The 23,842-nt window shown below is 38.5% G+C and overlaps 1 protein-coding gene across 3 annotated transcripts in view; it reads right to left on the reverse strand.

Annotated features, from left to right (window-relative positions):
• The window catches only part of LOC102225915 (RNA-binding motif, single-stranded-interacting protein 3-like), a 130,938-nt gene extending 107,550 nt beyond the window's left edge, over nucleotides 1-23,388 (reverse strand). For all 3 annotated transcript variants that reach the window (XM_023331250.1, XM_023331248.1, XM_023331249.1), the window contains exon 1: nucleotides 22,124-23,388. In XM_023331250.1, coding sequence (XP_023187018.1) covers nucleotides 22,124-22,198 — 75 coding nt within the window. In that variant the 5' untranslated portion in view covers nucleotides 22,199-23,388. The remainder of the gene's footprint in view (nucleotides 1-22,123) is intronic.
• Between the last annotated feature and the right edge of the window lie 454 nt (nucleotides 23,389-23,842).

The following is a 23,842-nucleotide window of genomic DNA, read 5'->3' on the forward strand; positions in this document are numbered from 1 at the left end:
TCAGCTCCACTTCCATTCTGTCTGTGTTTCCCTCTCAATCTGCAGTTCATTTAGACTTCATGTCTCTGGGTGAGTGGTACAAAGTCCATATTTTTGTGCTTGGGTAAAATATGACTGCAGTTCAACTTTCTGCCTGCCATGCTGACTTTAAAAAGAATGGAGTCTTCCATAGCGATTCTTTGGGGATATCTATCTTTCAAGGAGATGGATGTTGTATATCTCAATGCTGCAGAGGTAGGAAAGTGGCATTGAGTGTGTGTGAAACTTTTTTAAAAAAGAGGGTCCTCCTTTAAAAATAATTGCAAAAACAGCTTTTCTTTGTTTTTCCTTACTATTTTTCTCTTATCACTCATCAGGTTCTGTTTGAGAATCTTACAGAACAATTGATCCCATTGGAACCTTTCACTACAAAATGGAGCCACAAGATATTTCATTTAAAGAGTTCAGTTTGTACTGAGTAGGAAGACATTTCAAGCCTGCTTTGACAACTAATGATTTAAAATAGCTGTTTCTTTATGACATACTCAAAGGTTATTGTAGGGAGATGTGGTTACGCTACTCCGATAAATTATATCTACCAGCAGAAGGGTTGTTCAGGGTTATTCTGTTTTGATCAGCGTTCATAATCAGTAATATTTCATAGTGAATTCTACCCCGTGCACAATAATAAAAATTTTAAAAACTATATTATCAGGTTATGTCTGTGTTATTTTCAATCCCACCCCAAAAAGATCAGCGGATACTTGACACCTTGTATGAAAACAGGTTTCACACAAACCAAGCTGAGTGTCCCCCTCATCAATGTTTCTTTTTTTTTTTAGAGAGAGAGACAGGAAGCTCTCAGGAGACATCTGCTGAGAGGATAATTCTAGGGTTGGTATTGGTAAGAGTGCTACAGTCAGTATTTTCTGTCACAGCGGTGCACTGAACGTGCCTCCTGTTGGACCCAGCGCTTCCAGTGCAGCTAATACCACAGTTGGCAGCTGCTCTGTGTGTTGGTACTTCTACCAGATTGACTACTAGATCCTCAAACTGAAGATGTAATACTTTTTTTTGTTAAAGCAGAGCTGTTTACAGGTTTAAGGTAGATTTTGAGGAATTTAGTTTTATGACAGGGTTAGAAAATGTCTCCCAGTAGTATTCCTGTGTGTTGGAAAACAGCTGACGGTGCAATGGGTAGTGCTTATGGGCCTGTCAAAAAAAAAAAAGAAAAAAAGATGGCTCTCCCATGTATTGTCCATGCTGAATGCACAGCTTGTTAGAATAGATAAAAATAACAAAAGTGTAACAGTAGCCAGCCATATTCAGCAAGGGCCAATCAATTTCTACAAAGGAGAGTGTATTCCCGTCTTAATGCAACATTTCTTGGATACATCGGATGTAAGAAATGAGTTCAACGTGGGATGGACAAGTAAGGTTAGAAACATTCTCCTCTACATCCTACTAGGTCACTAGTTTGACAACTTCTGCCTTTCCGATTGGTTCCATGTGACAACAAAAATCAAAAGTGATGACGTGTTCTAAAATATTGACTTTTGATATTTTTGAACCAGTTACATCTAAATGAATAAAAAACAAACAAATAGGAATATCAAAGTAAATATTTCTTTCTAAAAAGCAATAAAGACTGGATCTTGTTGTTTTTTTGTTTTTTTTTCGAATCCTAAAATATTTTTTGATTGTTATTCTGACAGTTCAGTCTTTTTTAGGAAACACCAGGAACAACAACTCTACAGTGCATAAAACAGTCCTGCACACACAAGGAATTTGATAGTTAAATATTGGCAAAGACAAATTATTCAATGCAACAGTCTAACTAATAACAACTAATAAAACTTTGTCTACATATGAAGACTATTTATCAACTATAAAATAAAATAAAAAAAGTCAGTTATTCTTGATAACGTTAGTAAAGCTGTCATAATAAATGTCTTGAATGAATTTAGCAGTACTTTCTGCTTTTCTGTTTAAACAAAAGCTGTTAGATAAAATAAATATTAAATTAAATTCGTTAAATATTTGTGGTTGAAATACTGGTATTGACATTTACAGTCCCAATGTCTCAGTCAAACTATGGTGGTTTTACACAAGGTAATACTGTGAGAATCACCTATCTGCTCTCCCTTAAAAATTATTTTAATATACACAATATCTGAATGAATATTTTAAGTAGCTACAATATTGGTTTAAGGAACAACTTGACATTTTGGAACTCATTTAAAAATGTAAACCAATGAGAAATCACTTGAGAACCATTTTCATACTATTGACGAAGCCTGAAGGAAGCAGATGGGGTTCAGTGACAGCTCAGACAAGATAAAGAAGGGCAAGCAGGATAAAATGTTGGTTAAAAAAAATAAACAAAGTAAGTGAAAGAGCAACATAATAAAAATAGATTAACAAGAAAGCATTCAAAAAACAGAAGCTATAAATTTCCTGTCAGGTGCTGCAGTAATAAGGGATTAAAATAGAGCCGGATATCAGTCCTACTACGGTCGGAGTCTGCATTTATTGTTCCATATGTTTTCTGTAGACTAGGATGAAGTCATATTTAAGAAATGTCTTTGACAGGCATCCAATAAAAAACAACAGAATAGCAATAATTCAAATTCAAAACGCTATGGTGTTTTTCCTCTTATAATTAGAGCCACTTTCAAATGATCTCATTTTATAAAATCGTGTGACAATCAACTTTGAAACTCAAACAGAATCACAGGTCAGCCCCTAAAACTGCACAAATTACAGCAGGAAACTCTCAGAAACACCCGCAGACACAATTATGCAGAGTCCTTAACAAGGTGACGCTTTGATAAAAGTGTCTTAATGCTTGATAGTACATTTGCATGCCTGTAAAAGCGTGCTGCATAAAAATACACAAAGTACATGCTAATGAACTTCTGAATAACATCCACAAGGACAGGCACATGCACATACATACTAAGTAGACCTGTAAATCCACTCTGCACTACTTTCAGCATCAGGCAACTAAGCATATGCAGACATAAACAAGTACATGATTAAAAAACAAAAAGATGGTCTATACGGTCTTAATTATTCATGAAGGAAGCAAAATCAATGAAAAAAGCGAATTGCTCCTGAACTGAACCACATGTGGCGGAAAAAACAAGTCCGTCCGCTCCAATCTTTCTGTAAAAAAATTGCAGTTCACTGTATGTTTTGTTTGCTACTGAACTCAAATTTAGTCATATGGTTCCAATTCACACCAAAGATCATTCCAAAGAAAGACAAAGAGTTCCACTTCATTCTGGAAAACACAGAAATATAAAATCAAATCAACCATATCAATACAGCCCAAACACACAGTGGCTCAGATTCAATAACTTAATGTCCATGTTGACCGTAATAATATTACAATGGAGACATGTTAAATTAGCCATTTGCAGGCAATTGCTAAAAGTGTTTTTAATTTAAGAATAATGAAATGTTACAAACAATATCCACCAAAAGAAGAAGCTCAGGTTTGAGAATTAAACTTTAATCATACTTATGTAACAAAAAACAGAGAAATTAGCTCTTCAAGACTTGAGTTTGTTAAGAAATTCCTGGAAGTTTAAAAAAAAATATATCCATTTATTAATTTTTTACCTACTATGTTTATTGGGTGTTCTGAAAAAGCTAGAGCTTAAGATGTTCAAAGTTAATTTGCTAAATTAGGCCTTAGGATAAAAATTTTAATTTAACATGCGGGCTTGAGAGACTTGAAACATCATTGCCCCCCAGGATTGGATTATTTTCCAATCCAATAAGTTTGGATTGGAAAATATGACTTGTGAACATCTCTGCTCAGAAGTAATGGATCTCTATTCACCACGATGCTTTTATTTTTAGCTTAACAACTTATATTTAAAACACCCAGCCCTTTAAAGGACTGCACCTGCCATTCTTTAAACATCTGCTGCAGAACAATAGAGTAGAGACCTGAAATATGAAAAGACAAGACGTTGGATCGCTTGTCATTTTCAAAAACAGTACTATCTGAGCTGTTTCAAGCTGTTTTTAGCTTGAGTTAAAATCAAACAGACCTAGACCTTTTAAGACTGTTTTTAGTGTTATTTTTACCATCGGCTGTCAGACTCCGACTCAGAGGGAGATAACGTAGGACGACAGATCTGAAACTGATTCAGGCAAAATCTGTTGTTGAGAGGGACTACTTTGACTCAAAGCACTGGACTTTTCGAGTGTTTAGAGTGAAATATCTGGTATTACACCAACATGTATGCAGTAAGCGTAAAGTTATAGGAACATTTTTTAAAAATAACGATGAAAACAGATGCACCGTCTGCAATTTATAGATCCAGCGCAGACATTAGGTGCAAGCTGTGTGATCGTAAAACCTCAGAGTTTCTCTCTTATAACAGCACATCCCGGGGTTAACTGCACTATGTGCAGGACAGAATATTGCTGTGATGTCAGAGCAATGATTAGTCTTCTCGGTGGTATTATAGTTGCTCTGGTGGCTCCGCTAATCTGCTGATTTACTGTGCAGCCGCACCAATATCAGCAGCAGAGTAACTGCATCCAACAGTTTACGCACAAACCAATTTCGAACTCTGTCACACAACTACTCATCTCACACGAACGCGCAGGCGTGCACACGCCCACACACCCACACACACACACACCCCTGTACACGCCAGCTTGGAACATTCTGAAAGGCCAGGCAGAAAACACGTCTCAGTGGTGTGCTCCAACCTAATCTAGAAAGGCCTTTTATCCCATCTCCTCCCTCCACTTCCACTTAAATCAACAATTTGCTGAGACCCACACAGCTAGATTACACCCTCTGCAAATGTGGCCTGCAAACACATACATGAGCTTCACTTCTCCTTTTGGTATTAGTTTCTGTTTATCTCTCACTATGGCTCCCTTGACCTATCTGTGTGTGTGTCTCAGGCAAGAGCAGAAACGCGTGTCACACATGCAGAGGCTGGCGTGGTGAAACTTATAATATACGGCTCTGAAACAGGCAGTGTGCCTCGGAAACGAACGAGCAGTGTGAATGGATAAACTTTGAATGCAGATAAAAGATGTTTAGAGCAACTCCAACGCAGCTGAACTGGCCACTGGCTGGTACCACCAAAAATAAATGTTGTTTTTGAATTTTTACAGAACCATATTTAAGAAAAAAAACAAAAAAACATTCTGTTTGGATGTCAGAAGCTCAAACCAAGCACTAAAATCACTCTCATTGAATATAAGCCGTATTGTCTCTAAAAAAAAGAAAGTAAACCGTTTTTTAAGTCCAATGGTTTATGCATCTGCACAATACAACATAAAATCTGGCGTTAACAAGGTTCTCAAAGTGGTTTTTGAAAGAAGATGACAGCCTTTCCAAACAATCTATGGTTTTACGATTTTACTTTTAATCAAATGTCTTAATCCTTACCTTTGAAGATGCTCTTTCAGGCCTGTAAAGTTTTAAAATTACCTCATGCTTTCTGTATCAGGTTCTTTGAAAATCATATGGTGTGACCTTGGGGTGAATTTGCTGGGCGCGTCCATTTTTGTGAAGATTACCAACTGCCCTTAATGTTAGCTACTGGTGAGTAAAAAATTCTCATTCTAGATCGGTAATCTCCAAGGTCAGTCCTCAAGGGCTCGTGTCTCACAGATTTTATATCTTTCCCTGGTTTACCACACCTGAATCGAAATGACGGTTCATTTCCAGGTCTCTGGAGAACTCTGTGACATGAAGAGAAAGTAATTCAACCATTTGAATACGGTGTGTTAGAACAGGGACACATCTGCAACCTGCAGAAAGTGAGCCCTTGAGGTACGAACTTGGACAGCCTCTGGTGGAGTATGATGGATTTCAAATTGTTTGGGAATAAGTTTAAACTCTTTCCAGATTCACAGGCACCGCTGATGTCGTTCCTACTTGTACAGTTAATCGAGTGGGTATAGTAAGCAGCACTTTGCTGCTATTAAACCTTTTTAAGTGCTTAGGTTTCTTAATCCAAAATTTCTATCTCGGTTGTGTTTTAGTTTAATAGTTACTTGTCAGTGTGAGATATGTTGTGGGTTATTGAGGTTAGACTTTAATAATGTTACAGCCTGGGAAAGATAAGGTTGTTTTTTATGATATCGAGTTTTAAAGATGCTGTAATTTATTTTCCCCATGATTGAATATATAGGCATGTGTGTGCTTAACAGTAAAGTTATGGAGTTCAGATTAAAGCATGAAAGCTCCCAGAAGTAATTTGACTGGAGACCAAGAAAAGAAGTGTTTTCATAAAGTAATCCCTGGCTAAGATTGTATGGGTTTGGTGTTTGTACTTGTGGAATGATATGTAGGCGTGCGTGTGTGTGTGTGTAGTGAAGAGTTTTATTCAGGATTTCATTAGCAGGGAATAGGAGATGTTTGGCCTGGCCAGCAACCTCTGGCTCCGAGACAAGAGCTTGTCTGTAACCCAGCTAAATTGTGCTCAAGGGCAAATACTGTGGCAGTTTTATGGAGTTTAACTGTGCTTCTTTATATATTTTTCTTGAAAAGTGAGAGATAAAGCATGCAGAGGGCAAACTCTGTGAAGTATTTTCTTCATGGCACTGTCCCCATGAGCTTCTTGATTAGAAAAAGGAAACTATATATATATATATATATATATATATACAGTATATACACACACACAAGCAATTTAGAATTGTATTTGCAAGTGGTGATCGTTAAATTCAGACACTTAAGGGATTAAAGAGAAGTCCCAATTACTGAAGCATGACTTAACAGGAGTTTTGTATTTTGTGGAGAGAATCTGGGATTTATTTGTTTTTATTGCTATGAGATCCAGCTGGAAATGCCACTTGTTTAAAAATATATGATTAAAGAATAGAATACAAGTCTCTAGAAGAACATATATTTGTGGGGACCGGGTGGCTCATTTGGTAGAGCGCGTGCATTATGTGCAAATACCCTTCTCAGTGTGGTTGAACTGGGTTTGATACTTCCCCTTCTCTCCTTCCCTTTCCTTTCTGTTGTACTGTTCCAGGTACTGTTAAATAAAGGCCACAAGAGCCTAACAAATGAATACATATCTGAGATGCAAAATACTTCAAGAAATCAGGTTGTAGAGCATCTCTCATTTTGGCAAGCAACATTCAGTTTGCTCATGTCCAAGTGCTTCATCCAGCAATGTGATGGATTTCTTCATGCCGAGTTGAATTCTTGCATGTTTTTCTTTCATTGAACACGCTTGAGAAAGCACAAGTATGTGTATTTAGGCACTTACGCAACCATTTTTTTGCCCCTCCAAGTCATTTACTTTTTGTTGGAAAGATTTAACAAGAAAACTTTGTAAATATCTAGATGTGTTTCTGAACCCTGCAACCTTGAAGGATATTTAATTGAAAGATATGAGTAAGATCAGTTTATCTTGTTTTAATCCTGTCTCTGTAGTCAACATGAATTTTGAACAGATATCTAATGGCTGGTAGCAAGAAATAAAGAAAATGGTTTATAGATTATTAAACTCCACTGCACACTACGCACAGAAGTAGTCAGCACCTAAGGCTGCTGCACACTGATTAGGCAAAACATTTTGACCAATAAGAGGTGAAGCATCTAAGTGACCTATAATGTCTTGATGAAGATATCTATTAGTGGGATATATTAGGCAGCATATCAACGTTTTCTTCTCACAGTTGATGTGTTGGAAGCAGAAAAAAGGGGCGAATCAAAGGATTTGATTGAGCTTCACAAGATCCCCAACGTCATGGCCAGAAGATTTAATTCTGAGGTATTCAGGGGTCAGTGTTTATCAGAAAAGGTCCCTGGCATTGGCAGTGAACCATTGTCAGGGTTATGGAGGTCAAGTGTCCTTGATTCTTCTGCAGAGCAAAGACTGGTCCCTGTTATCTGACTCCCGTATACCTTTAAAAAATTGTTACACTGGCAATGTTAGAGCTCTGGAGTCCGATATGGACCTTAGAGCAATGGAAGACAGTAGAAAAAATGTATTGTTTTACATCACATCACTAGCATCTGTGTGAATTTTGCTTACCCAGGAAATGTAAAGAATGCAAGTTGGTAAAGGTAGTCTGATTATTTGGGTAACGTTTTTCTTAGAAACCATGGGCTATGAGACCCAAGTGGATGTTACTTAGTGTAACACGGATTCATGAAAACAGTATTCCTTAAAACCACAATATGTAACTTTTATAAAAAACAATTTGCTCTTTACATATTTGTTAAAGCTATCACTTTGTCATAGCAGTGTAGAATAAGACAGATATGTGAAAAAAAATCTAGCTCCTCTGCTTTCTCCCTGGGATCCCAGTACTAACTGCAGAAAACCTCTGGAACAGAAACACTAGGAGGGTCTCACCGCTGTCGATCATGTTCATGCACGTGCATAGTTGACAGCTGGGGAACCAACACACCAATAGTCAATTGATTAACTGTGTATTTCCCATTACTACAAATTAAAGGATTAACAAAATCTTGCATGATCATAGGAGCTTCTTAAGCAAACTGAAACACTCTTCACGGATGCTATATGCATTTAATTCTGCCTGAGAAGACTTTATTTGTCTTTTTAAGTAAAAGACAAATACTGGATTGGTTGTTCCGCACATGGAATAACACATAGTTAAAAACAAAAACAATCCAATTTAAACTCAGAATTGACTAAATATACAATTTACAACCCCCAAATAGGAAACATGAAAGAGAATCTAAACATGTGGAATTTTATTTTAAGTGGTTGTACTATATTTGTTATGTTGTTACAAGGATGAATGTAAAAAAAAAATGCAAAGAGGAGAATGAAAGAAAGAGAGCAAACAAAGAGACATAGGCTCACTGCAGCGTTGCATGATGAAGGGAAACAAGTAGGGAAAATCCCTCAAGCCGTTCATTCAATTATGCCGATGGTCCCTTGAGTGGGGATCACCCACCCACCCACCAATGAAGGAGCCCTACCAACACGGCGATCAGGGACTTCAGACAATGAATGAAAAATGAGAACGGGGAAACACACAAATTCCCCATGCTGATTGTTATAATGAAATATTTAATGCACAGCATGGATACAAATAATAACTGCACCATCCACCAGTCAAATAAATTTGCATATTTAAGTCATCCACATGTAAAGCTTTTTTTTTAAATTAATTTTAAAAAAGTGTCCTGATTGTAAGTGCTGTGTGAGTGGGTGACAATGAAATTCAAAGTGTTGATTATGACAGAATGTAGGTGTATGTAATAAATATGGAGAACATTTGCAAATATGTTAACTAAGTCATTTATTTAAAATGTGTACTTAGTATGCACAATTTGACATGGGCACTTTATGAAGTCTAATGGCTAACTTTCATTGAACTCTTAAAACAAGGACAGTGATGTGAATGAATTATATCACAAGCTTTCTCACTAGTGATGTGACTAACATCTTTAGGCAAGTTAATTGAAGAGTCTGTAATTAATTAATCACATTTTAATCAAAAACTACATACTGACAAAGTAAGAAACTATTTGATTCAAAAAACTATTTTTGCTGCTAAATTAATAGTGAATAAATAAGCACATGAGCTTAAGAAACACAGAAACAGACAGACTTGTAGTCATTCACTGTGTTCCAGAAATAAACCCTTGATATTTGAATCAAGGGTTTATTACACCACGGGACATGTTTTATATCATCTGAGTTTCATGCCAAGCAAATATTTTGCAGCTACAGCATCTCTGAATAAAGCTTTGAAGACCATTATCTGTGTTACAATTAAGCTGTGTCTTAAAGGTAGAATATTGTCGATTCATTACAACCGTAGTTTCTTCTGCACATTATCAGAAGCAAATGCTATCATCTCTTTTGTCTATAAACAGCAAACAGCTAAAGGTCATACTGTAGTCTGCCATTCTGTTTAACTTTCACCTGGATTTCTAGTTGCCCTAACATACAATTGGATTACAGTACAGCACCTCTCCTTTCAGCCCTTATTCAGCGCTTTTTTCCCCTGTTAAGCATTCCCTTCTTCTGCCGGCTGTAGTACATCTTTCTTACACATATACATTTCATTCCGGTAACTATTACATTCATATGAGACGTCTCTTTGCCTGACAGCTTACAACATCACAAACAGTAAAACCAAGCTCAGACAAAATACTTGACTGGTTTTTTATTTTAAAATACTTTCCCAATCTGCAGAGTGGATGGAGGCGTCCTCCTTTGAGGACAGTCTTGTTGCATCTTGCAGATTTTGCAGAGAAGTAGCCCAGGTTAACACAACTCTGATTGCAGATAAAAATACTGACGGTCCACAGAGGTCCGCTAGGGAAGTTAGTAGACACGTCACATGCAATTCGTTATTCCTTCATAACATAGCAGCCTTGTAAACGCTGTTGTTTTTGTTTTGAGCTTTTTTTTTTTTTGTCTACACTTATTTGTAACAAAATTGACAGGTTCTGTTCCTGAAATGTTTCAGAGAGAAGGGAATTAAATAATAGGAAACTGAATTTCTTGTAGGAATTTTAGAAAAAGTGGTAGATTTTTATAAACTAATTTCTTTATAGAGTTAGAAAAGCATGTACTTCAACTTTAGACTATTTAAAAAATAAATCCTGATCTAAACTCAAAGGTAAAAGGAGACAAAGGTAGGATTTCCTATTTTTCTTTTCAGCAATGAATGCCAGCAACGTACATGTATCTTTTTTTTTTTAGATTCGGACTCGGTCAGGAGAGGTATATCAGCTGTGTGTGAGCCTGTCACACTGAAAAAACAGAGATTTTCCAATGATTTTCTTTAATAATAAATTATTTTGTGTAAGAGAGCCAATAAACATTAAAATGCCATCCCAGATTTTTAGGTTTCTAAGCAATTCAAAATCTTGCCAGTTCATAGTCTCTAGTTTGTATCTCAGTGCTGCCATTAAATTCCTTCCTACTTCCGTTTTGTAAAAACTCTTTGTCTTTTTATGTCTTGAACCATTGCCTATCAGCTTATTTCTTCTGTTAGTTAACTATTATTATGAATTATAGAGACATTAAAACAAAAAATCTTTGATGAATATTTTACCTTGTATATATTGTCCAGATACTGAATACATTTTGTAGTTCTGTTCTTTGTTTGGGCCAGTCAGCTCTCGTCTGAAATATAACTGCTGGCAGTACCAAGATACCCAGGAGCAACCTGTTGTTGTAAACATTATTTATTGGAGAAATATCATGACATTTCCTTACTGTGGACTTTGGAGAAAATTATTTTGCAACACCAGTTGTCAAAGCGGGTACAAAATGTACCCAAGTCTAATTTGAATTGTCGGTACCCAAAAGAAGCTGGGTAAGAAACAAACAAAACTGAACACAAACAGAAACGCCAAGGAATAAAATCACCAACAACCATCTTAGACATTCTAAATATCCATTCTGAACTACAGAAAGTGTATTATTTCACATGTACCCTGTTGTAAAATACAAAGTGGCAGTCAGAGCCTCCTACCTGAAGTTTTTAGTGGCTTCTTTTTGTCTCCTTCATTGCTTCTCAAACTTTCTCTAACAAGAGAAGTCTCAGTGAGCATTCTTTTTTGTACAACCATAGATCCACACTTAGTTACACTTTGTTCTACAAAGAGAGAAAGAAAGACAGACTACCACAAAGACAAATTCAGAGTGAGAAAATCAATGGTTTCTCCCTGACCTCTAAATTAAATATGGCTGCCTTGTACCTAAAACAGTGACAGCTGCAGTAAAAACAAAATAAATTTGCTGCACTTATGACATTTCTGAATCTCATCAAATCGTTCATAGACATATTATCAAACAATGTTCTTTGGTGGGTTCGCTGCTACAGTGTCGGAAGGTATAAAACACAAGGCCATCTGTTGTTCTCAGCTTGTTTGGCTAATTGAAATTAGCCTGGTCAGCCAGCATATCAATGATCAAATCTTAGTGGACTTTCCCTGAATTGGAACACAACTAAATCGGGTTTGATGTTATTGCCAGTTCCAAATGTTGACTTCAGAGGTAAATAGGTCAAAGCATGAACATCCAACGACATGTGCCCCTGGTTCACCATTCTCCACTTACATACCAGAAGATTTTAATTGTCTTTCACTGCATTTCTCTTTTGAGATGGTTCTGGGTTTCCCCAACTCTACATCAAAAGTTAATTCGTTCACAATTACCTTCAAGATAGCTGAGCTCAATATCTCCATTGAGGACAACCAAAGGCTCTCCAGCCCACAACTTGTCCTAGTATCACATTTTGAAAATTATAGCTCTTTGTAATCTAAGCTATAAAGACAACTGCCAAGACATCTGTGTACAAATTAGACCTGTAGAATGTTGGCTACCAGTTAGATTACTGACGCTGATATGAGGAAGTGATGGTGACTGTTGAAGCTCTCGGTAATTTCCATAGAATAACTGTTTGAGGTTAAAGGCTCTGACAGGAGCTTTTAAGAGGAAGATAATCCATTAGACAAGGGTCGCTACAAAGTGGCCAACTATTAAAAATGCAGCAGCCCCATTATTCCCTGACCAAGTCTGCAACTTCAATCTCTCTCACAGCATCACTCTTATTTCCCATCGGAACATTATCTGCCTTTTTTTTCCTCCCTTTTTTTGCCACCACCATCTGTTCTCTTTTTTTTTATTTGTTTCACTCTATTTCCCTATTACTTCAGATTTTTTTCTTCCCTGCTTCATTCTCTCTCTCTCTCTTACCACATATCTTTTATTCCCAAAACTGCAAAGGGTGAGCTCCTCTCACGGCTCTGTGCATGTGCCGACCTGCCGAAGCTTTTCCAACACTGTTCTGCACAGTGGGGCAACGGTCAGCATCCACTACTGAACACTGGTACCAGAATAGAACAGCCCACAGAGAGTAATAAATGGACATATATGGGTGGTTAGGAGAGTCCCTTTTATGCAGTAAAAACTACAGGCAGTATGAACAGATGGCAGAAGAGAGAGAGAGAGAGAGCCCAGAACACAGTGGGAGAAAGACAGGGAAAGGGGCATAGAAAATCCAGGGTGAGTGTTTGGTTGGGCATTAAAAGACGACAACATAAGGCCACTCTCTCGCGTCTAAACTGGCACACAACGCTATTGAGATCAGGGCTGAAATCCAAACAGAACGGATGGCTCCTTAAACAAAGTGCACATGCTAATATTGTCAGCTGTAAAACTCCAACCGATGCAGACAGGCAGATGTGTGAGAAGAAACAGGGCTTGGGCAGAATGCATGCACGGCCATAAACCCTTTATCCCCTGTTTACTTTGCCTGCTAAACACACACAGTTCCTTGTCGGTGCGTGTGCAAGATGTGCGCTGCATAATTTATAGTCACACTTTCAGCTGAGGCGTAGTTCTTTATGTTTGAGGAAAAGGGGGGAGAATGGGGTGAAAGGGACACAGCCACAGAGGCAGTCAAGGAATGAAGGAGAAAGTTAATATGAAACGGAAGATGAGACGATGAGTTAATCAATTTCTTTGTGCCGTCCTTGTGTTTACAGATTTGTACTTCCATCTTATGAGTACCCCACCAATCCCCCCCACCCCACCACCCTCCGCCTTTATGTTTGCTCATCACAGCCAAGCCAACCACTGACCACATTTATCTAGAGCATGATGGAGAGTAATTGAATGTGAAAAGCTCATTTTTGAAGACAGGCGATATTCCACTTGGATGTCCAGGCGTGTCCGCATGTGTCATTACTTTGATATCAGCTGAATGCTGTTTCTCATTACCTTAATTAAAGCTCCTCGTGTGCCGCTGAGCATATTAGCACACTGATCTGTGGCAAGCTGATGATCGGCTGGTTGATAATTCCACTTTATTTTCTCTCCCCCTCACATCCCCCCACCCTCTTTAGACGCTCTAATCTCACTCTTTGTGATATTCATCAAAGATTCACATCTCCATCCAATCATCATCGGAGGATGAAAAGATTTCAAACCGGTGGGAAGAACAGTTACATTCAGATGTGCTTCATGTGTGCTTGTTCTGATGAAGATCTGCACACAAAAATATACAAGGTTCAGTAGGACAGATTGACGATCAGAGAAAAAAAGACTTAAAGGGAGATTAGAAGAAATGTTAATATTAGTATGAGAGCCTTGCAAAGCCAATTCCAAAATATGCTTCTGCAGTTGTAATCATTAAAACTATTTGCTGTGTGTAAGAATACTAGACGGTAAAAAGTAAAGCATTAGACAAGACGTCCAGTCCTGAAGAATTAGTGCTCTGTGTGTGTTAGATGCTTTATTGCTGGATGACACAGTATTTAAATATATGTGCATTTAGGAGGCTACTAAAGAAATTAGTGCTAGTCTGTATTTATATTTACGCCAATTTAATGAAGTGTGTTGGAGCTAGCCAAGGGTGTATTGACTAGTGCTTTAGCAGTACACAAAAAAATTATAATTGATCTGCTTCAATCAAGAAAAATAAACAAATATACAGTACAGACCAAAAGTTTGGACACACTTTCTCATTGAATTCAATTCAATTCAATGAGAAGGTGTGTCCAAACTTTTGGTCTGTACTGTATATAAATATGTAATTTGTTTTTATTATTTCAGTCAGTAGTAAGTTTTAATACTAACATTATAACCTGCATCCCTTAACGATGAGTGGCGTTTGGGCTGCTTGGATTTGGACTTTAGCTAATCTTACTTCAGTATCTGTGATGTTGACGTTCAGCTTGTTGTTTCAGGTGAGTAATCTCCAAGTTACGACCTAAAAATTTTAATAATGAAGATCACGGAAAATTGCTTTAAGTCATTAGTAGTGGAGTTGGCTCAAAAGTGTTTCAAAGCCAGGTAAAAACTGATAGTGGAAAACTGATCCATTTCTTATCCAAAAAAAATTTATATATTCTAGTGAAATTTCAAAAACTTTAATGAACATGTGCTTTCAGTTAATCATTTGGTAAGATTTTTTCATTTTAGAAAGACTTCTTTTTATGCAACTTACAGGTTAGTTCTGCAATATATCCATAAACAAGGTCCTTAATCTGAAAAGGCACGACTCCATTGTGTGACATGAATTTTGCCTTCCTCATGCTGATTCTACAGCTATGAAACCTAATTTTGGCAAAAGTGCTTGGACTTAAATTTGCCTGGATGATGTAACTACACATTTAATATGAGTCTAAACGCAGTTTAAATGAGGTATCCAGCAGGTTGACGCTTCACAGTGAAAGATTTCAATTTGGGTACCGAGCAATATAAGTGAGTAATATGTAATACCGGTGCGCCAAAGGACATTTGCCTTTTCCAAGCCAGAAGTCATATTCATAATGAATTCCACTTTTGACTTCATAAAAAGCCAAGATCTCAGATTTTATTGTTACTGCCTTAAAATTTGCTGTGCCAACGCATTCCAGCACAGCCACACGACAACACTAACAAAGATCACAGCAACAATAACAAGCCAGCAGACTTTCTTATGGGATTATTCGATGTGCTTATTATTTTTAGCAGTAAGATGTTTTCATTCAGTAATTTCTTATGATTGGTGAGGAGGAGCGAGTGCATCAGAAATACCCCAACTGAAAGCAGCTCATGCGGCAATTAGGAAAATCCCAAGAATCTCTTGTATCCCCTGAATAGATTTAGACAAATCATAGAGCAGTATGTGAGCATCAGCTCTCAACTGATCCCCTCCTACTCTCTTATAGTCCTGATTGAGGAACACTGAGTTTGTACAAGAGGACATGCCGTCCCTCCACACTTCCTGCTAATGTACAATGAGTGAACCTATAGCCCATTATGGAGGCAGAGCAAGAGCAAACTTGTGTTTGAGAGCAACCCTTTTACACAGGCTCCGTCATCTGGCTGGCTTATCGTTGTTGGTTTAAGCTAGTCATTTCATAACTGCGTTCATAGGAAGGTCATGTGTTGTGTGCCTGAGCCAAGTATGTTTGAGGGCTTGCACTCTAAAAGAGAAACGGAGGTTTATATCAAGAATAATTATAAATGAAGTTTCTTGCAGAAGTATTCAAACCCCATGCAACATTTTCACATTTTGTCGTGTTGTATTCACAGATTTTATTGCGTTTCAGTGGGATTTTATGTGAAGGACCACCATGAACTAATGCATGAATGAGATGCATTTTAATTTTTTCCTTCAAAAATCTAGAAAACATAGTATTCATTTGTATTCACCCTCCTTTAGTCTGACACCACTAAATAAAATCCTGTTCGATTTCCTTTAGCATCATCTCATCAATAAGTAGTCGTCTTCTCTAAATTTTAATCTCAGTAAAAATTCTGCTGTTCTGTCAAAAGCATCATGATCAGGCATAAAGTTGTGCAGAAATATTAAGCAGGGTTGGGTTATGAAAAAAAAAATCTCCCTGTCTTTGAACATTTCGTTAGGTGCTACATTAGCAATGCCTTTCCTTTGCCATCCTTCGTTTTACTATACAGCTCTTTTCTTTTATCACAATGCCCCCCATCGCTCTTTGTAATTTTTGCCATCTCAGCCAATAAATTATGTATTAGGAGTGGGCATCAAGGGTAGTGGGAGTCGTTGCAAAAGAGCAAATATTTTACTGGTGTGCAAAATACTCATGCATGTCTATTACAATTCATTATCCCTCCAAATATTGCATCTTTCAAGTACAAGAAGTACGTGTAAAACGGCACTATAATCAGACGAAATCAAAATTGAACATCTGGCCAACATGTAAAATCTTGAATGTTGCAGAAAACTAACACTGCGCCATCCCCACAGTAAAACATGAAGATGTCAGCATCATGATGTGGACATATTTTTTCAAGGAGAAGCAGTTTAGAGCTGATGGGAAGATGGATGTGTTACAGATCAAACAGTCATGTTAGAAAACTTGGAAAGGCTTCAAAAATCATGAGATTGGGGCAGAGGTTTCCTTTTTAAGCAAGATAGCAATGCTACACATGTAGCCAAAGCTATAATGGAAAGGTGTGGAACAAAACACATTCATTTATTTAAAAATCCCACTCAAAACCCTAATTAAATCCAGTCAATTGAAGATGCTGTTCATCCAAATTAACTGAGCTTGAGATCTTTTGCAATTTTCAGCTTTTATCATTTTCCATCCTCTTATGCACAACTCCGTGTTGGCCTGTCACACACAATACACCAAAAATACCGTGTTTGCAATGCAATAAAAAAAAAAAGAAGACGTGTTCACACTTCAACATAGTACAATAGGTCAAATGTGAGCAAAACTAAACAAACTGCTCAACACAGATCGCACAATAAATGCAGCAGGTTTAGTCTGTTTTTGTTGCGTGTTCTTATGAAAAAAACAAACAAAAAAAAAAACCTACCGTACACCTACACACATAGACTTTTTAAGTCAGACTTACAAAGCTAGATTGATCTACAAAGCCACTGCCAAGATCCATACAGATGTATAAGCGAGTTATTCTTAGTGCTCTAAACACACAAAACTGTTCTTTTGGGACCCACTGAGGTTTAATGACAGCAAGCTGCTTTGTGAACAGGGTCAGGCGGAGGGGGAGTCACTTCTCAGACCCACACTCATGTTACCAGCATGATAGGCTCCCGTGCTTCATCCACACAGAGGTGAGCAAATGCATTCAGTCTCACACATGAATTGTGAGGAAAAAGTTGCTTTTTCATGTACAGTCACGGCTTCAAACCGTACACACAGAAGCAGCTTTTATTTATCTGCAAACGTATTTGCTAGAACACACACGCACACACGCCCACACACCCTTCACAGCACAACCACAGCTGAGAGCGTACACTCGGTGGAGGTAGGATCCAATTTGATTTGACCTTGACAGCAGAAAGAAAAGCAGAGTGGGCTGGTGGGAAGAGCGGTGGATTGAAGGATGGATGGGGTGTAAGAAATGAAGTGATGGTCCGGGCCAGATGTCTGTTGCAGATACTTGAGAGAAATTACATGACCTTGAATAGGATGGAGATAAATCATGGAAACAAGAGAGCCATGTGGGATGGAGACATCTGTACACATAAAACTGGGTGACAGGCATGCATCAAACGCCGGAGGTAATCCCACCTACATGGGCATGTGGTGTAATGTCTTAGGTAATAAAAGTATGGATCACTGAATAAATCTTCAGATTTACTGAAATGATAGTGAAATACTGCTTTATTATTTATGACAGAAAAATAAACAAGAGACAACTTTGTTTGCTGTAAACCTAACACAGTAGGTGTGAAGATGGACTGTGCTGCCTTGTTGTCTTTAGATACTTAACTACTAAAACTATTTAGCAGTTTTGGCTGTTAAGTAAAAAAGTGGTGGTACGATGAAGGACAATGATAACCATTGGGTAGAACAGCAAAACAAAAGCTATTAAGTGCTAACAATTTCAATTTGCTGAATGTTACAATAATAAGAGAATTTTTGGGGGATTTTTTTTTTTCACTTTCTTTAAAGTCACAAGTTTACATACACAAAGATAACTGGCTGTTTGAACAGTTTTGGGAAAGTCCACATTGCTCTGTCAAGATAGTACTGTTTTTGTTTTGAAGATGAAAAGTAAATTTATGGATTGAATATTGGACATCAATTGACCAAAAATCCAACTCACAGAGAGTTATAAATATACAGCACTAATAGAAGACAAAAACAATACCAGCCATCTTACACCTGTAGTAGGTACTGTCTTAAAAACAGATGTTTGGGGTTTTTTTTTTGGCACATTTGCTAAAACTGTCATTATGTTACAACAGTATTATATGAGACATACAATCTGTGGGGAAAAAAAAGAATCAAGCTCCTCTATAGTCTTTCTCCCATCTACAGAAGTGAACAGCTCCCAGTCTTAAACAACTAATCAGAGCCAAGAGAAAGGCCTTACCTCTGGTAATAGAACTTGTGTACACGCTGCTCAATGTGTTAATGGCAGAGAAACAATGTACTGTTACAGGAAAACCATTTATCCACCATCATCGGTTGCCATTTTTGCTAGCCTGCTTATTAACAGCAGGTCCCACTGTGCCGACAGAGCTTTAGCATAGCAGAAAATAAGTGGGAGGGTGTGAGCAGGGCATACACAAGCTTCATTAACAGTGCTAAGACCCTCCTCTTGACTCTGATTGGTGGTTTCTGACTGAGTGGTGTATTTGTGCAGGTTGCAGTAGGACCACCGGTAGAAGGCAGAGGAGCTTGATCTTTTCAGACTGTCTCATGTCATGCTGTCAGGACATAATTACAGTGTAACAAATTAAAACATTTTTTTTTAGAAAAAGTTACCAACTGCAGCTTTAAACCTGAACTAAACAATAATGAGCAATTTTCACATTTATTTTGAAGAACAAACGATTTTCCAAGACACGTTCATTATCTCGACTGTCTTTTCCATGAAGGGGAAATCTAGTGGCAGCCGTTACTGCTGCCAGGAAGCTGTCTATATATTTACTCTTCCAGTTTAGTAGAGAAAAAGGCACGCCTGTCATTAGAGATGTTGTTTATGACAGCCAAATCCCTGATGTGCATTAAGAAATTATTCCCAGCTTCTGTTTGTTTGTCTGGATTGCATCCTTAAAAACATCAGTCATCTAGCAAATGTGAACACAGACAGACTGGGATCATCGGATGAGTAGAAGATGCTGACGCTATTCAAAATGTGAAATGCAAATGTGATTGCCAAAATCCTGTGAGTAATTTTTCAGATTAATTCAACTGTTGTGAGCCAAAAAAGAGGCAAAAATATGTCAATGTGGTTCAACCAAACATTTCAGAGCCATATCAGTACTGTATTATTCAAAATCTTGCTTTGTCAGTTTACCTAATACGGTAATTGTATAGGCATTATTTCCACCAATCAAAGCATTATTTGTGCATTAGACTCTACGTGTCTTCATCAGTGTTATAAACTGACATTATTCACAATCTGTGGCAGTGAGACCTGGGATGCAGGGAGCTACAGAATAGTCAAAATGTCTACCAACATGAAACCGTTTTAAATAAAGCTGTCAAACATCCTTTACTTGTTTTAAAGCTGCCTTTTTCTGTGAATGCCTTGCAAAAGTTAAATTCAATCTTTGTATTTTGTCATGTTAAGCACTCATTTGTAGTGTGTACGCCAACACAAATGGATGTATTATTGAGAAGTTGGATGACAATGATACACATCCAGATTCTTACTTTGACTGAGCTATTTTAACACAATAAACAATTACACTTTCATCCAAGAATATATGAGTATATACATACACCTACTTGCCTTTGAGCATATAACAAATGTAACATGTAAAAATGTGAAATAATAATATTACAAATGCTTGAAAATGTTAAAAAATAAATCAGAATTAAATGGGGATGATGTGTTTATGTTGATGGACAGTTAGTTTACCGCCACACATAATGTTTTGCATGTCCATCACTTGTAGAGAACAAACAATGGACATACTAAGCACAATGTGTAGTGCAAGGCTTGTGGAAAACTGCAAAAGGGATTTCTGATTACTTTCCACTTTTGTGATTTGTGAGGCAGATAAAAAAAAATTGTCTCGTTAACAGATTCTATTACCTGAGCTGTGGACCTCTGCAGCTCCCAGAAGCCACTTGGTTGCATCCCTGATTAGCCATGTTTTGTTGTGGCAAACTCTTTCCAATTCCAGAGGAGGGATTAAACAGTACTCTGTGAGAAGTTCAAAGTTGGAATTTGTTTTATAACCTAACCCTGCTTAGAAATTCTCCACAAGTTTATCCCTAATCTCTCTGCTTGTTCCTTGGGCTTCATGTTGCTACTTGCTATCAAATGTTCTCTAACAACCTTTGAGGCTTTCATAGAACAGCAGATGAAATTTCACAGAGGTTAGTTATACTTGTAATTAGATTACATCTAAAGTTTACTGATAGGAATTTTTATAATCAAGTTAGTGTTTGTAACCTAAAAAGTTTATAGGTTATAGATATTTTTTCCAATGCTCTTGTTTTTAGTCTTTGAAAATGTCATATTCTTTGAAGCTTCTTGCTTTAATTGTGGCTATGAAATCTCCAGTCTTTAATGGTTGTGCTCCTTTCTCCAACAAAACTGTAATTACGAAATGTGCTGGATGGCTCACAGTTCGACATATTTTTATCAGCTGAGCAATCACTTCTTTTACCTGCTCTTCCCACATTGAGTCCACTCAATAGCGTGATCTCTCTATTTTCACAGCATCCGACTCCTACACCGTCTTTCTCTTTTTCCTCTCCCCATCTCTCTTGCCCACTGACACATGCACGTTTGTTAAATATTGCTGTGAAACTGCCAACTCCTCACGTTTACTATCGTGCAAGAGAAAAACAGATGAATAGCGGCAAACAAAGGGAACGGCGGGTGATATGATGCAGGAGTAATCGATCAGGCCTTCGCAATCCATTTTCTGCTTCTTGGTGGTGGGATAGTCAGAGTGTGTCAGTGTGTGCTTTTGTGAAATGTATTTATCAAGACAGCCCATGCAAGTGTAAGTAGGAGAACTGGAATAAATCTGAAAGAACCAAGAAAGAAGTGAGCCCGTTTTCCTGCATTCTAGGTAACTTGTGCAGTATATAAGATTCAATCATTTCTGCAAAAATGCCATCAATGACCAGTAGATGGAAAAGGTGCACGGTGCAGTGGAGAAAGGGAAATTAGAAGGAGGTGTTGAAAAAAAGCACCAAAGGATAAGTGTGGGCCCCCTGCCCTGAACTTGAACTTCTAGCTGGTGGGAGTTGGGGCGGGTTGGAGGTGGGAGGACAAGGTCAAGAACCCAGAAAGGAAGAAGAGAAAAGATCCAACTGAATGACATTGGTGTGCTCTGGTTACAAGACAGATGGAAGACAGGGGAAGGCATTGTTTTGTTTCATAAACACGTCCAGCAGTTAGTCTGACACCTTCCAAATTGTTTCCTCACAAGACCTAAAGTGTAGAATTTCAGATCTTCCCCTTTCTTTCAGGATGTATTCTTCAAAAAGCTTCATTTAGTCCATTTGGGGGCAAATATCTACAACCTCTTGGGGAACTTGAACAATATAATTAAAAACTTTGCTTTATGTGGATTTATTTCCGATTGAGCTTAAGCTTCAAGTAGTTAAAAAAAACAAAAAACAGGTATCAGTAATTGTGAAGCAAGTTTAAGCCATTTACAGGATAAAAGACAAATTTTGCGCAGTCGAGTATTAAAATAGGTCAACTTGGCTGGATCGTCCTACCTTCGTCTGGAGATAGTGGGGGTAGTAGTAGGTGTAGTGGGGGTACATTGGCTGCTGCTCCAAACGTTTTCCCATGTAGCTAGAATCCAACTGAAGGTCCTGGAGGCTGGAGATAGAAGCTCACAGGTGGGGTACAATCACTTCCAACCACTGGCCTGGATCCTTCAGGAGGGCTGTTTCCAAGAGTGGATGCAGACAGAGCGCTCTTCTCTTGCTATTAAGGTGTTAGATGTACGAGGTGGACAGGAGGACAAACTGTGCATGGGATTTCAGCCTGACTGGAGCTTGCAAGGAACTGTCGATTTGAGGGTTTCTAAATCGTGGAGCCAGGGTAGCAGAAGAAAGAGGTTGAGGAGACGGATGTGTGGGGTAAGGAGAGCCAAAATTCAGAAAGACAGTAGCAAAAGAGGGAACAATAAAGAAAAACTGAAGCGCAGGACTAAAAGGGAGTAAAAGGAGAGGGAAGAGAAGGATGTGGAATGAATGCTTCTGCTTGCCGGTTCTTGACACTATGTGGACTAGAAATTAGACTCACTCCTCTTCGCTGGTGCCCTGAACATGCCCCTCAATTTGTCTTCCAATGTCTCTCTCTCAATCTCTTGTTTTGTCTCTTTTATCCGTTTTTATCCAGTCCCCCTTGTTTCTTTCCCTCTCTTAAATCTGACGAAGAGCCTGATCCCAAGGGGAGCCCAGCTGTATCCTGAAGAACACACGGCGTCCTTCTTGCTCTATCCTCAAAAGACACTGGAATCAGCGATGAACTCACACATGGATGTGGAACCGGAGAGAAAACAGAAGGAGGAGGAAGAGGAGTAGAGGAGGAGAGTGGATGGTCTGGAGCTGAAGCTGTGACTGTTTTTTCCCCCTCACTCCCTCCCTCTTTTGTTAAGCTCCAGGGATAGATAGGTAGATATCGCTGGAGTCTTGCACGGAGGATGAGCAAAGAGGAAAAAGCCTTGGTAAAAGGCAGATAGCCTTATCCAGACGTACTCTCTCACAAAAAAAAAAAACGGAAAATCCCTTCTGATCCACAAGGTGCCCCTCCAACTCTTTTCTCTCTTCTTCTCTTCCCCACGGCGATCCCTCTCTTTCTTCTCAGGCTCTTTCCCTGATGGTTTGCTTCCCACTGAGCCTGGCAGCCGTCACTGTGTCTGTGACTGTGTGTGTGTGTGAGTAGTGGTGGTGGCAGCAGCAGCGGCGGCGGCGCGGTATGTGTGTGACTGTGCATGTAACTGAGAGGGGAACGTGTTTGTGTGGCTGCTGGCGTCTGCTCCGCTCTGCGTGCGGAGGCACAGAGGGGCTCGGCTTCGGCGCAGCTACGCTCCTCCCTCTATCCGTCTCTTCCTCTCCCCGTTGTGTCTTTCTCTCTCTCCCTCTGTATTCATCATGGAACTATAGGAGGGTGGGAGTGGTCGGTCCTGCCCTCCTTCAAGTTTCTGTGAGTGTGTTTGTGCTCAAAGGAGACTGAGAAAGACATGCACTGACTGTCCGGCTGGGGAAGCAGATGTGGAGGAAAGAATGAAGAGTTTGAGATTGGCCTGGTGAGAAGGCAACACGTAACTAGGAAACAGAGAGAGACCCCCCTACTGGCACTTTGTAGGTGCAGCAAAGCTTGAATCAAATTTCTGAAGATGTTTTAATACCTTAAACATTCCACTCACGCAAGAACTCTGACATGTATGACCAGGCAAAAAGCCCACAACACTCCATTCACATGCC

This window comes from Xiphophorus maculatus, chromosome 3, assembly GCF_002775205.1.
Source record: "Xiphophorus maculatus strain JP 163 A chromosome 3, X_maculatus-5.0-male, whole genome shotgun sequence".
In the NCBI taxonomy this organism is placed as follows: domain Eukaryota; kingdom Metazoa; phylum Chordata; class Actinopteri; order Cyprinodontiformes; family Poeciliidae; genus Xiphophorus; species Xiphophorus maculatus.